At 41.9% G+C, this 15,948-nt stretch overlaps 1 protein-coding gene across 1 annotated transcript in view; it reads right to left on the reverse strand.

The window, feature by feature from the left end:
• Positions 1-15,948, reverse strand: part of SORCS3 (sortilin-related VPS10 domain containing receptor 3) — a 503,865-nt gene that overhangs the window by 80,198 nt on the left and 407,719 nt on the right. Inside the window, exons 8-9 of the mRNA XM_004680459.2 lie at positions 14,408-14,497; positions 7,296-7,475 (exon numbers count right to left, since the gene is read on the reverse strand). Coding sequence (XP_004680516.1) covers positions 7,296-7,475; positions 14,408-14,497 — 270 coding nt within the window. The remainder of the gene's footprint in view (positions 1-7,295; positions 7,476-14,407; positions 14,498-15,948) is intronic.

Below are 15,948 nucleotides of genomic sequence, written 5' to 3' on the forward strand. Positions count from 1 at the left end.
CCTCATGGGCTGAAGTCGGTGCCACTGGAGGAAGGCTGGCTTCTCCCGTGCCCACCCGGGAGCCGAGAGGTCCTACGCTCACCTCAGCCTTTAAAGCCAACTGCAAAGGTATTTCTCTCAGACCTGACCATAAATTTTCCTCACAGAGAACAACAGAACCATGTTTCTTTAGGACCTTCTGCCTGATTCTCCTAAGCCACAGGATGGGTGCCCTTTCTGTGCAGACTTCAGATAATTATTCCAGAGACGTCCTTCTCCTAAGCCGCACTCCCATAAAACATGTACCCAACACCTTGGTATCCCTTTCCTGAAGGAAATATACAGGTCAGATTAGACCCCTGACTCTGCTTCTTGGGACTCCTGGCACCTCCAGCACCTGCCCCCAGCTCAATGCACTACAGCATGGATCAGACACTCAGCTGCCTCCTGTGTTGTTGTGAACAAGCAGGTCCAGCAAGCGGAATGTTGCCCCCCCCCATTTTTCCACTGAGAGCTCTACCACTTGTAGGACATTTTCTGTGTGATCTGCAGCCAACAAAATCAGGAGGATGGGGACTGAAAGGAACAGGGAGGTGAGATTACCAGGGACTCATCAGCAGTTGCTGATGGTGTTTCTCCTGCAGCGGCACATAACACCACAGCAATCCCCTGCCGAAGGAACCAGAAGGCCTTCTATTTGATTGTTCCGAGCCCTCGTATCACTGAGTTGCTTCTTGGCTCCACATCATGTATAAGTGACTGTAAGTATGGAAGGTGCTTGCTTTTATCTACATTAGGCCAAAGCTTGCAAATACTCAGACGGCAACCCAGGTGGGAAATGCCTCCACATTACAGCCTAGAAGACTTGTGCCCGTATGAGCACATGTGTGTACACATGTAGATATGTGGGCCCTTGTGACACAGGAGTTTGCAGGACACACCAATTACCTTCATTGTGTGTAATGTAAAGGATCAGAGAATGGCACATGTTAACTCATCTCCATTTAAGGAGGTACATGCATCTGATAAACTTTAACTGTGCTTCTTGCTACTGTTGTTTGAAAAGCTATAATCACCTAAGCGGCTGGAGAAGGGGCCATGGTCATGCTGGTACCCTAGTGCCCACAGAGGGGGCAGCACAAGGGTCAGGCCCACCTAGCCCACCTGTCCTTGGGAATCAAGCTGAATAGCAAAGTGAAGCTGACAGCAGCCCCTGGCAGGGCACCGAGTCCAGGTGGCACGGTGATTTGTTACTCACCGCCCTGAGCCCTCAGGGCCAGCAAACCAGGGCTCTGCTGAGAAAAGCAATTACCACGCTGGCCTTGGGACGTCTCAAGAGTTGGGCCTGTGGTGAGGGGACAAATATTAGTTTGGGAAAAATGTCCCTGTGGAGTCTAAATGCAGCTGTCCATTGGACCAAAGAAGGGCCACCTAAGGTCATGACAAGACTAGAGACAAGGAAAGTAATGAGACACAATTTAATCAGCAAAGAGATCAGCGTACTAAGGATACTCAGAAAGTTTCATTTTACCCAAGTAAATAAAATAGGGTCAACACAATTAGTCATGAAGAAACACAAATTAAACCTACTAGGCCCTGCAAGAAATGTCACATACACACACACACACACACACACACACAGAGCACAGACACATACACACATTCTCACATGCACATCACTGATCATACCAAGCACTGGGGAAGATGTAAAGAATTCTCATACATCTCTGGTGGGGGTGAGAAATGACGCTGTCATGGTAGAAATACTTAGGCAGCTTTTATAAACATACACTCATGTTCAGCCCAACAATCTTACTCTTAGTATTTACCTAGGAGAAATAAGAACTTCCATCACATGCATATTTATAGCAGTCTTCCTCACGATCACTCAAAACTGGAAACACTTAAAATCCTTCAGCTGTGGGTGAATAGACTAGGATAGAGGCACACAAAGAACTCAGCACTAAAAGCAACGTTGACTGAAATTCCACACAATGCATGATTCTCAAATGCATTATTCTAAGTGAATCAAGCCAGACTTGAAAGGCTACCTGATGTTTAATTCCATTCCAGAAAAAGGCAAGACTGGACGGAAAGAGGGAGATATTGAAAAGGGGGGATAGTGGGAGAGAAAGAGTAGAGGGAGATGTTGAGAGATTGGGAAATACAGAGGGGAGACAAAGAGACAGAGAGGATCAGAGAGAGATGGACAGACAGAAAGACAGAGACAGACAGAGAGGTGTGCTTACCATGACTTGAGTAGAAGGGCTAACTACAATGGGTTAAGACAGCCTGTATCTTGATATGGTAATAGTTACACTTCCATCAAAACTCAGTTTTATAACAAAATGTTTGTATCTTACTGTACATTAAGCTATATTTCAAAAAAATAACTGTGGAAGTAATGAGTAGTGGGAAGAGCCTGGGCTTTTGGTCCAACGGAGGGTTTCACGCAACCCTGTGCAATCTCTCAGTTGTACCATCAGAGCCACGTCCCTGGGTTCCCTGATCTCTCCTCAGAGGCACAAGGATGACATTCAGCCACAGAGGTGTGCGTATGGGTGCCTGTGAATGGGCCTTGCCCAGGGCTGGGCTGTCATTGCCCCATAGTTACATATGCCATATGTTGAACGAGACTAAGACACTGATGGCTCATTTTCATTAAACCACTGGGAGTTAATTATAGACTGATACCTGATTCAGTAATTGGCAAGATTTTAAGTATACGTCTGGGATAACTCAGGCATGTAAAGCTACTTCCTCTACTGTAAGTTTTATGAAATGTAAATACTGATCAAGTATTTCTGGCAAAAAATTTAGCATCCCGAGTAAGATGTGTGGAGAGTGTAAAATAAACTCCAGATTTGTAGACCTAGTATGGTAAAATTACAAAATGTCCCATTAGTCATTTTTCATAATGTACATTGAAATGATAGTTTTGGGATATTTGGGTTAAATAAAATATATTATTATAATTAAGTTCACCTGTTTCTTCTTACATTTTTTAATGTGGGCAGTGGAAAATTTAGAAATGTGTATATAATTTGCATTATATATTTTATTTAACAATGCTGCTCTAAGGAATTAATGATATACTGTTGTTTTATATATGTTGTTTTCATTATAATGAATTGTAGGTGGATACCTAGTCTCCAGTAAAGTCTTGAAGAAAATGCATCAGCCCAGCAGCTCAGAGCATGTTCCGATGCTATGACTGAAGATAGTAGAATGGATATTTTCTTGATCTAACAGTGGAAAACAACTAAGAAGAAATGTAGATGGTAGTTAGGGATGTGAAGAAACCACAACACAGCTCTAAATGAATGTCATGAAAGAGTGGTAACCACACATAATAGAACACATCCACTTCAATACCTGCCTGATTTTGATAGAATGGATTCTGAAATCTTTGAGTTTATGATTTGGCCTTTAAGAATTATTTTCTCCAGTATTATAGTATTGTGACAGGGTTGAATTGTGATAAGGTTTTATTGTAATAGGGTTGTATTCTGATAGGGCTGTATTTTGATGTAGGTATTAACGGAAAGACTTGGTAAACACTGTCCACAGAAGGAGATTGCTTCAGCAGATCAGAAAACAGACAATATTTCTATCTTAGTAGGCTTTAGGGAGTACAGTGGGGTTGTTATTCATGGTATCCAAGGTTAGTCAGTGCCAGGACCTACAAGATGATCTCTCAAATAAGTCATCATTCTCTTTGTCCCTTTTCTGATGTCAACCAGAGGTCTAAGAGTTGCCCGTGGAAGAAGGAGCAATATACCAATCACTTAAAATGGCCATGGCCAGCCTGAGCTCTTCACATTTGTGTTACTGACAGAAGTTATTTCTGACATTTCAGAAATGGGAAAATAAGTATATCATCCTGTTACATGATAATGTATATTTGCACATCAACGTGGAATAGAGGAATACATAAACAGGTAAGCATTATCTGCTTGGTATGTTGCTACAAGGCGGGGATGGGGTGGGATAGAGAAATGCTAGCCCACAGAATAATTGTGTAATTCTTCAGTCATCTAACATCATGATAGTCTCTATCTCCACTATTTCCCAAGGTCACTCAAGAAGTTTCAAAAAATAAAAATAAATAAATAAATGGATTTCTACTCATCAAAATCCTATTTTCTTCTCATGAAGGAATTTCATGATTCTGTAACAGGCATAATTTTCTCCCATACTACAGCAATTCACTCTTTTAGCAGACTCATCTTTAAAACTCCCCCAATATCTAAGTTGAATTAACATCCCTGTTTGGTGATCCCACAAATTGGGGCACAGAGGCTCAAACACAAGTTGACTGTGATCACTAAGAGTCCTCTATATCTTCTCAGTAGATAGTAAGTTTCGTGCACCAGTCTCATCAAACAAATAGCCACATAGAAGTGTGTTAATTTAGCTAAATTGAAAGTAAAAACATACTGGTTTTCCCAGCTGCATTACTCAAGGGCATTTAGAGTCCAGGAAAATTATAGTCTCTGCTAACTGGCCATATGGTACACAATCTTCATTTCTATGTGACTCTCCAGTGAAGAAGGTTAAAGTCTAATGACCCCTAGAGACCAATTAAATTGAATTTTATCTCCAAATCACAGAATGCATCTCCAGGTGCAAAACAGTACTGCCCTCTAAAAACCTTCAATATGGTCATGGTCTAGATAATGTCAGGATCCAATTTATTCCCTTGGTATTAAATGCCTTCCAAAAGCTGAACTCCAGCTACTTATCCAGCAGTCATTCTTGTACCTGACAAGCATCTATTCTATATAATTAGACCAGCTAGTTCATCGTCCCACAACTCTACCCCATCCATCCAACTCTTGACTCGCATCATTCTTGACATTTGGAATGCCTACCATTACTTCACTTCTTCCTCCCAGGGCAAAAGTGCTGATAATAAGATTGGTAAATTGAACAGAAAAAAAAAAAAAAAAAACGAAAACTGAGCATGTACAGCTTATCCCCATCTCTGCTGTGTTGGGGATCTACCTACAATGACTCCATTCTCTGTATCTCAATACTGTGGCATAAACAGGCTCCATGAAAGGTTGAGTCCAAACAGGCTCATGGGTGATGAGTCCAATTCTGGGCTATATTATTAACAAGTCCAGTTACTCTTATATTTATTTTAAAAGCAATAAAGTTGACAATTGATCTCCATTTGCCTCACCCTTTGTTCCTGTCTTAAGTAGTGCTAACCTTGCACAAGTGAAAAAGGAACTTTGTTTAGTGATCCCTTCAGAGTCGACAAACTACACACACAGACACACACACACACACACACACACACACACATCTTCTGCTTCCCTCATAGGCTAACACACAGAGTAGGGGCAAATCAACCCTGGAAAAATTGAATGAGTAAGAAGTTCAGGAAAACTGGTTTCAGAGAAGTTGCCTTGTCTGGTATGTCTTGCTCCTCTGTAGATGTAGTGACACTGTGCATTTATTTTTGCCAACAAGACTGAAAATTCAAGACCTACTTCAGCAAGAAGAATAAAAATACACATTATCTAGCTACATTCTTCATTTTGATTCATGGTCACTTCAGATCAAAGTGTCTCACAATTCTAAATGACCAAGGAATCCCAAGTTCCCTTTCTTAAGGAAGCGACAGCACAGGAACAAACTTACCATATCAGTGGGGCGAAAGTCCAAGGGATTTCTCAAATGAAAGGCCATATTCAGCAATGGCTACACTTTCCTACTGAGACCTGACCACAGGAGCATGAATAATCTTAACTCTAATCTCAATTGTGCAAACAGGAATGTAGTTGGGATGACCTTAGTCCTTGGAACATTTATCCAAACCTTCCTATGAGATATACTGCCCAGTAACAAAAGATACATTCTGTTTTCTGGTATAATTAGAGACATGGAGATATAAGCCTCCAAAAGCCGTCCATACCCCTGAGTTATCACCATGTCTTCACAGCTCTAGAGAGAAATCTTGAATGTTTTCCAGAGTGGAACATTGTTTTTAAGGGAATCACTTCAGGACATGTCCACTGCATCCTAAGAAATTATGGAACTTCTGTTGGTTTTGTTTTACCGTGCTCACTTCACTTTCTTAAAAAAAAAAAAATCCTTCCATTGCTCTATGCCTTTGTGAAACACTATTTCTATGTAATAACTAGAATTCGAACATATTCACGCCACTTAATGATTGAGCAATCAACTTCCATCCCAATACAGGAGTGCTGAACTTTGACAGTACTGCTCAGAATTGCCCACTGTAAAGCAGGATCTCACACATGGTTCCCTCTGCTCTGAATCTGAAGGCAATCTCACTCCCCAGAGAGGAAATCTAATAAGAGAGCAGGTGGCCTAAACTGTTGCCACCAACAACAGACAACTTGTCTTTCCATGAATGAATGACCTCAACCAACATAGCCTGTGTGGGCTGTATGGGCAGTCACTACTCAATGTTGGATAATGAGAAACTCTCTTTGCTCAGATCAATCTATCACACCACAGCATTCAGTCAAGTCCCTTCACTATGACCATGACTGTCAATGTTCCCACACATATAAAAGGCACGACTTCCTTATAATCATTGAAACAATTTTTTTTCTCTAGTTTCTATGTAGATTCACTTGATTTTCTGGTACATTATTCTTTAACTGATAATCAAATATAAAAACAAAACCTTAAGAAAACTGAAGGCCAAGAAAGGATATCATGCCGAACATATAAGTCAAGGTCAGTTCTTCACCATACAGAGATGTTCACATCTGGTAGCATTTTAGAAATGCTGATACTCACTGATACTCACTTTTCCTTTCCCAAAAAAAATGTTTACAAGACATGTTTTTCCAAAGAAAGTAAGGTACTTAGACTTTACTATACTTCCTCTACTCAGAGTCCACAGAAGTACAGAGTTGAAAGGGTTTTTAAAAGAGCAGATCGCACTTAGATCAAGAACCTTCATGAAGGGCTTGTAATCATGATCATATGTACAAGAACATCAAACTTAGATGTCATCTGTGGAAAGTTTATCGTGCTGACCACCATACTAGATTCTTTGCATTCACTATCTCTCATTCTTACAATAGTCTCATCTGGTAAAATTTTTATCCTAAAATTATTTCCTGAATAAATTGAATAAATTATTTCCTGAATAAATTATTTCCTGAATAAATTGCTAAATGGCAGTTGATACCTGAACCCAAGATATCTGACTCTAATCCTGGTATTCACATACCAGGAGTGTTGTTTTTATGTTTGTTTGTTTGTTTTACCACTAAAACTCAAGGAAAAGAGGCAGATCCATGTACAAAGCATTCCTGACTTCATACCTCATACAATTCAATAATGATGTTTCCCATTAGACCGCGGCTGCTCTTAATGTTCTCCATGGCCAGGGTGAAATAGATCCCTCGTGTGTCTGAGATGTAGAGGTTGTACGTGTCGTTTTGGTTCCATTCTTGAACTGCTGCAAACACTTGGTTCTCATCAGTACTGATGATATGCATGTCCTGTGAGAAGACAGAAGACCAGTAAGACAACAGATTGCCACACTTTCCTGCCTGATGGGATGCAGAGTAATTACTATGACTTATGAAATGTTTGAGAAAAAGCTTGAGTTATAGGCAACGTTAAACAATTCTTTGTGGACCAACACTATAAATTATGAGTTTCATGATTTCTTTTCCTTGTTAAGTGACAGGAAGATGTGTGTAAGGGGTTTTAGTGAGTATCATTTTCCATAATTTCAAGGGATTCATCTGTTTTCATTTTTTATTTTGCTATTTGAGAGTTAGTGTCAGTGCTAACAGAACATGTTGACTTGCAAGAGAAAATTCACACACACAAAGAAGATAGGGATTCACTCTTTAGATATTCATTTATGTTTTCAAAAGCTTTAGTGTAGTGGTTTTCACATATTTCTGTGGAATATTCACAGTATTGGAGGTCACAAGAAGGATATCATAGCCAGTAGGTGGGATCTGAACCTCAAACTGTTTAATTCAGATCAGCATCACTAATATAATATAGACTGTAAATCTATAATAACCAAATTATAAATCTGCAATATTTGAGGAATGAAGGTAGGGGAATTCTGCTGTTAATAAAGTAATTATTGAAAAGCATTGTTTTAGAGGGAAAAAAATCAATCTAGAATTTAAGTGTTTTTTTTTATATAACAGTTTATCTTTACATCATTTTGTACATTTTTTTTCATCTCAATTGTAATTCCCATGGGTTTCCCATCACCAAGTCATCCATGTGCCATCACCATAGTCCTGTGCACTTCCCTCCCCCTCCACCCCCCGTTTGATCCCATTCCCCACTCCATTCCCACAAAATGTCCCTGGTATATGATTGTTCATTATTCTTATTATTTTCTAGCCTGGTCCATTATACTCCTGCTATGAGCAAAACCATCTGGTATTTTTCTTTTTCTTTCTGGCTCATCTCACTAAGCATTTTTCCAGCTCCATGCAAGTTGCTGCAAAAGACATGTGTTTCTTTTTTTTGGTTGCTGAGTAATATTCCATTGTATATATGTACCACATCTTTTTAATCCAGTCATCTACTTTTGGGCATTTGGGCTGCTTCCATGTTTTTCCAATTGTAAATAAAGCAGCAATAAACATGGGGGTACAGGTATCCTTTTCAATTAGTGTTTTTGTGTCTTGGGAAGATACCTAGGAGTGGAATTGCTGGGTCGTAGGGAAGCTCCATGTTAAGCAATTTGAGGAACCTCCAAACAGATTTCCATAGTGGTTGTACTAGTTTGCATTCCTACCAGCAGTGCAGGAAAGTTCCTTTTTCTCCACATCCTCACCAACATTTGTTGTTGCTAGTTGTTTGAAGATGTGCCATTCTCACTAGGGTGAGGTAGTATCTCATTGTGTTTTTAAGCATTTAAGTGTTCTAAGTCACAATATAAATTCTGCTACAAATCAGATGTACAATGTTGAATGTATCATTTCCCATGAATGTTAATTTTTTTCTTACAAAAATAGTGTAGATTTGGGCCACAATTTGAGCACTATTCTAACTCACCTAAATGTATTCTTTTAATTAAAAGTTCAAGTAATTCTATGATGCATTAAGTATGATTATTCCCATTTTACTGAGGAGTAATTTAAGGCAGATAGTGGTTTGTCAACTTGCCTCAAATTACACTGTGGTAGAATCAGTTTTAGAGCCTCTGTGTTATGATTCTCACCTACTTGTTAGTTTCTATTAATCTGGATATATAGCTTCCAGGTCAGAAGTTGCAGATCAATAACTCAAGACATTAATATGAATTATAAATGTTTGATTTGACCATGGCCTCCACTGAACACCTAAGAATGTGCTATTTCAGGAGGAGTTCATACTCACCAGAATCCCAGTATATATATATTTACTTGAACTCTGTCATTTGCAAATTAATGTTAACTTTTGATCCCTGAAGTCACCTCAGTTTTTATTTTTGTAATGACTCATTTCTAATCAACTCTAATTATTCAAAATGTTTTATAAAAGTTAGTTTGTATATATGGCACTGTAATTTGCAAAGAGTATTACAAACACAAGCCCTTATGTAAGGGAATTACATTTTTCATGAAGAATATTAAAAATGCATGAACATTTGACAAATCGGAGTAGTAAAAACTACATAAGTATAGGGGTATGCATACCCCAAACAATGATAGCATTCCTGGATAACAGAGGGAGGCAGCCTTGTAGTGGAAAACACTAGTGACAGTGGCATGCGAAAGGAGTTGACAGTAAAGAAATAATCAGATTGTGTCCAGCCTTTGCCTTATTTGACCAAACTTTCCAAGAAATTATTTCAACAATAAAGGAGGCAGTAATATCTATAAATCAGAACTATGGAGAGCTCCTTTGAGATACTATATGAAGGAACAGCCGATTTGATTTGGATAACTGGGAAGTGGGAAAGTGAGAAAGTAAGTTCTGGAATTTTTGTTGGAGATTCTCGATTGGGCATCAGCCTCTGGCCTTGAACTCCCTGGGTCACCTTGACTAAGACCTCACTTACTCCTCTGTGCTTACCCACCTTGTAGAATTACAAGTTCCTGTTGAGCTGCGTGAAAATGGAAATAAGACTTACTCTTAAAAAACCATGTGATGAGCTCGTGTTGTGTTGGTGGGAATGAAAGCCCAAGAACCCAGTAGGAGGGGAAATAGCAGCTGCAGGAAATACGGATTAAATTCACTTACCCTGTTAAAAATGCAATTGAAATGCCTGGTTTTTCCCAGATGTTTTGGTTATAAAAATGAATGAGCTAAGTTATTTCAGACTAAACAAATGTAAAAGAAGTAGAAAAAACAACAGAAACACTGGAGCATGGTCAGGATTAGAGGCAGCCAGATTTTCTGAGTGTGTCTTGGTTTATACCTATGTTGGGACCATGTCATCTGGTAAACAGATATTCCAGGCACTGGGGTGAAAAACTTCTCTTAATAACTATAATTCTGGGATGCCTGAGATGTGTGAGAAATCATTAATTTGCCAAAGTTACTTATCTAACAAATGATATTACTGAGATTTAATCCCAAAACCATGTAAATAAAGAAGTCAAACTCTATTAGTGGGAGTATAATATTAATATACATGAAAATGATCTGGAAACTGAATAGCAAGTGGCCTCATGTGTTCCAGTGCCTGAGATTCAAATTCAGTATGCCAGGTGTGGAAGCTCCAATTCTAACTTCTGAACTATCCCTCCAGATGATTCTGGTACATGTAGCCTGGGAATCACTCTTTAAATGGCTCTGAAGTGTGACCTTTCTCCACATAGTTCTTACAGTTGAATAGAGTCAACCAATAATAACCAGAATATTAAGTCCTCAACAACAAAGGAAGACAATAATGGCTAAAATGGGCCCAACAGGGATCTGGATAACAGAAATGTTATTTCTCAATTCCTGCTACATTAATCTAATGCAAAGCATGTGTCAATTCCTTGCAAGCACATTCTTGCTATGTGTTTTTGAGAACATTTAAGGGGAAATCTGATTGTTCACAAAGACAGAGTCTGAAGGGAGGAATAAGAGTAAATTCTATTTGAGTCTTTAACACACTTAGAACTTGGAGAGCAACAGACATAACCACATACATGTTTTTTAACTAGAAAACAATTATACATAGCATGTTCCCTATTCCCTGCCAGTGAAATGAGAGCCATACTGACTCCCCAGGTGTACAGTGGTGAAAACAGTTTATTGTTACTGAAACATTTTCCTGTAATCAGGGTCTAAAGTAGCTTTGTTCTTAGGTTGCCTATGTTAGCATTAGCTATGCAGCAAACTTACACTAGAAATGCGGGGGATAACATGAGGCAGAAGCTGGCCCCAAGAAAAGTCTGACCTGGTGTGATGATAACACAGACTCTCCTGGATGTCCGTACACTTGACCGAACATTACATTGGAGGTACTGGAAATGGCAAAGGACTATCATGGCTTATAATGGCTGAAAGAAAATGGGTGGGACTTGGAATAGCTTGACCAGCTTCCTCTAAGAGAGGTGAGTACAAGAAGTGATCCCATCACGAGAAGTTCTGTGTGGCACACCCAAGTCTTACTCAGAAGAAAACATAACACTATTGGAAGATTTTAGGCAAGAGAATGGAAGATGAGGGGTACTATGTGCAGAGATTTGGTTGAGAGGTCAGACTCACTGTGTGAGCACACTCCTTGTGGAAGAGTGGGGAACAGGGAGAGAAGAAATATCACATTAAATTCAGTCAAGGCAAATTGGCAGGCATTTTGTCCATAGATCAGAGTCAATGGGGAGAAGCAGTTAAGTGAGTCATTTATGAGACAAAGAATAAGAATCTCTTTTTATCAAAGACAAACCGGGATATTTTCTGAGTCTAAGAAAGACAGAGCGAAGGGTAGTTTGTTATGTTGAGACACATCCAGAAAAAATTAAGAAAATGGGGCTTTCTTAAACGTCCGTGTGTTCTAATACTACAGGACTCAGGTAGGGTTCAATGTCATCACTTCCAAACTGAGTTTCAGAAACAAACAAGGGAGTAAAAAAACAACACCAAATTGCTCTCTTAAAAATGATGGCTCGAGGGCCCTCCCTGGTGGCACAGCAGGTTAAAGCACAGCACTAAGAAGCTAAAGCCACTTCCGCATGAGTTAGATCCCCAGCCCTGGAGATGACCACATGGTGCGGCAGACCTCTCCTGACCTGCCCGCTGCTCCCCTCAAAAGTGTACTTTGACATTCTGCCTGGTCTGTTCCCTACTCTGTCTCTGGTGAATCCTCTCACTGCCTCTGCACTTCTGGCCTGTATCCTAGTTCTGTATGCATAAATAAATAAACAAATCAAAAAAAAAACACAAAAAACAAAAAAAAAACAGATGGCTAGAGCAGCAAGTTAAGAATAAATCTAAATCTGGGAGACATGAGAGGGCATATTAGAGAGCGTTGGTAAAGAGTGGGCTTTTGGCAACACTGAGTCCAAAGTCAGCTGGGATCTGACCTAGCAAGGAGCGCTGATCTCCACACCAGGCAGGTGAAGAGGTTTAGTATTAAACCCGAACTCTGGGTCACACTCTTTCCTTAGACTTGCACAACACTTTCCACTTTACCAACACGGAGTCTCTTCACAAATCCTCACAATTGGGTGTGATCCCAGTTAACATACAAGAAGACCTGGGCTCGTGGAGCAGTAAGTGGTAGGCCCAGGTGTCCGCTCCAGCGCCTGGTCCCTGGGCACCCCAACTTGTGGCCTCCTTCCCCTGCCCCGCCCCTGTGTCCTCTGCTGCTATGGGCTTCTCACGCCTATTGGGCTGGAAGTGCCAACCAGATATGAAGGGACTGGGTTATGGAGGACTCAGCAGAGGTGGCTGCTCCTAAAAATGGTCTTCATTATTAATGGTCTTCATTTCAACTTCTGCGAAACACTCCAAAGTCAGGGAACACCCCAGGATATGGCTTCTGAGCAGACAGACCGGGAGCAGAGTGCAGGGCAATGGGGAGGGATCTTTGCTGTGCTTCTGTTTTTAAGCAAAATGCCCAGCAGATGCCTCAGCACCACACAGACCAGCAACCACATTGTGAAAATCATTTCCATTTTTAAGCGATGGAAAGCGCCCATGTCCTCCTACACTCACACCCCATCCTCACCTCCTCAGCACTGAGGAAGAAAATCTGGGCTGATGCCGGCTAATAAAGAGAATCGATAACCATCCAGCTATTTGCACAGCAGCCCTCATATTAATGAGAAGCTGCTCTGGATGAAGCTCTATAAAAGGGGCCGCACGGATCGTGCACCATCGCGATAAATTGCCATGGGGTTGCTAGTCATTAATGGAGTGTTCTAGGCCTGTGATCAATTCAAGGCTTCATTTGTTCCCACCTGCAGTCACACTGCCCAGGGGAGCAAAGTGTTTGTTTTCCTAAGACAGTTGAAAATAAATAAAGCATGCACACAGGCAGAGATGAAACAAGCCCTCACCACCCTCACTTGGTTAGGTGCACCTTTTCTACCACAAGGGCCCTTGAACTTCCAGGCCTGCAATCTCTGTTCTCTACCAGAAAATCAGCTCTGAGAAGGGCAAGGGTTCATGTGTCTGCTTCACTCTCTACCTATAGAGCTGTTCATTGTCTGACACAGAGTAAAACATAAACAGAAAATATAGTTTGATGGATGAATGACAAAGAAATGAGTGAAGAGATGCCCACCTATGTGCAGAACTGAAGAAAGAAAATCAACTAGAGGGTAGAAGACTACCCACCTTCTTGTCCCCAAATCCCTCCCTCTTCCGGACTCTCCCAGCACCAGCTTAGAGTTCCGAGGCCTTGGAACAGTCCACCTGATATGTGTCCAACCAGAGACTGTGCCTCCCTGTAGCCTCATGAGGTGCTGCAATTATATCCTGCCTGCACTCACATCTAAGATCCATTGCCTCCCGGAAGCCAATGCTCACAAAACTTACAGTGAATTTTATGATTTTCCAATAAAGGAGTTAAAAAGCAGTGATTTGATACGAACATTATAGTAAATTAGTCCTTTTTAATTACTCATATTGGCAGAAGGCAGCAGAAGCATAGACAGTGTATTTCTACTTTGCACTAAAATGGACAGAGAAGAAGAAAGCCACGAGACTCGCCTGTGGACCTTCACATATACTCAAATCACACACATGCACACTCACACACAGAGCATCTGTGCTCCTGTCTGGGCCACGCTGGGAGAGGGCCCTGGAAGAGATTCCAAAGCTGGTGCCCCTTTACTACCCCTCTGGAAAATCACACAAGGGCCATGGGATGTGTAAGTCATAGCAAGCCAAGTTCTTTTGCACCACACTGAAAGGGAAACACAGAAGCAAGCTTCAATGATAGTAGCAGAGGCCAAAGCCTCAGGTGAGTCGGGCTGAGGACAGTCCCTGCCACCCGACCTCCCCAACCTGGCCAGCAGGTGGTGCGTACCTTGGGCAGGGAGTATTTGGGCAGCTTTATCTGAGCGAAGGCCTCTCTCCGGTAGGACACGTAGTAGCTGGCTCTTCCACCAGTTGTCACCTGCATAGTAGGAAACACAAGGGTGTCAGGTGAGGCCACAGGTCACGGCACAAGCTGCAAAGCATCCATTTTTCCACCAACAGCCACCCCTGGCTGGCGACAGCCTTTCTGAGACTAGCCCTACTTGCTTTGACCCTCCAGCCCCAAGGCCCCTGAGCTACTCCCATGTCATGGCCCTCAGGGAGCAAAAGGCAGACAGCAGACTGCTGCCGGCTGGTACTTTATACAACAGCAGGGGCTGTATTTGGCCACAATGCTCTGCCCAGTGCTCACCTAAGAAAACTTGCCACTTCAAACAGAGAAGTTATGCAGGCTACCCCCAGGATCCATTTATTCAATTTACTAGTCTTTTTAAATTTATTTATTTATACATACCGAACAGAGGTGTCTGGATGAGAGGAGTCACCAGAGACAGGGTGAGCAGCAGAACAGGCAGACTGAAAAAGTACACTGCTGAGGGGAGCAGTGGGCGGATCAGGAGAGGTCTGCTGTGCCATATGGGTCACCTCCCTGGCCAGGGATCAAACTCCAGCCACAGTGGCTGCAATAGCTTCACAGTGCTGTGCTTTAACCCACTGCACCACCAGGGAGGGCCCTATTTGGTCTTTATTTAAAAAACAATTTTGAATCTATTCTAACCATGGTATGATTGTCAAAGTAATTTTTGTCCTGCTATGACAAACTGCTGTCGCTGAAAGCAAGTGATTCGGGCACGTCCTCTGCTCCGAACCTGGCATCCACTCACAGCAGCTGCAGAGCACTGGGTTGTAGCCACCCCAGTGCAGGCCATCCGCACCCTCCAGCCCTCGCTCTGAGATCAGAATTTGCAATCAACTTTACTTCTGATTGGAGTACCAATTTTCTCCTTCATATTTACAAATCTAACCATTGAGCAAATATTGATTATTTCCAATGTGCAAGTGACTTAAAGGCAGCAAAGGCCAGAGACGGAACTGTGGGTATTGGTCCTGGCTCTGCCATCCACCTCCTGGCAGGGAGTCACACTATGGCCTCCCGAGGGAAGGGACGGACTCTACAGGAACCTGCACACCATCCCGAGAGCTGATCCTTTGGCCTCGGCTTGCTGGAACATGGCACAGCTCTGGAGATGGCTTCTCTCAGCCCAATTTTCCTAACTCCTGGGAAATTAATATTCACAAGAGAAGATAACATAGCCCGTTCACAGACAATAGCAGGATGACAACAGCAAGCAGGCTGCTGTGCTTAGGAGGCAGTTACAGGAGGCCCACGCTCCATACTCACAAAAACCTAAGCGCTGGCTGGAGGAAGGCCAACCCACTGCTGGGCTTCAGGCCTGGCACCCGCCACCATGGCTGCTGGGAGCAAGAGGTGGAACAGCGCTTCTGAAAGCCACCCATCACTCCTCTGAGAGCAGGCATCTCTGAGGGTGCCCTAAGCTCTCTGCACAGACTACAAGCCCACAAAGCAGG

Source organism: Condylura cristata, unplaced genomic scaffold (genome assembly GCF_000260355.1).
Source record: "Condylura cristata isolate star-nosed mole 26May11 unplaced genomic scaffold, ConCri1.0 scaffold00011, whole genome shotgun sequence".
Lineage (NCBI taxonomy): Eukaryota > Metazoa > Chordata > Mammalia > Eulipotyphla > Talpidae > Condylura > Condylura cristata.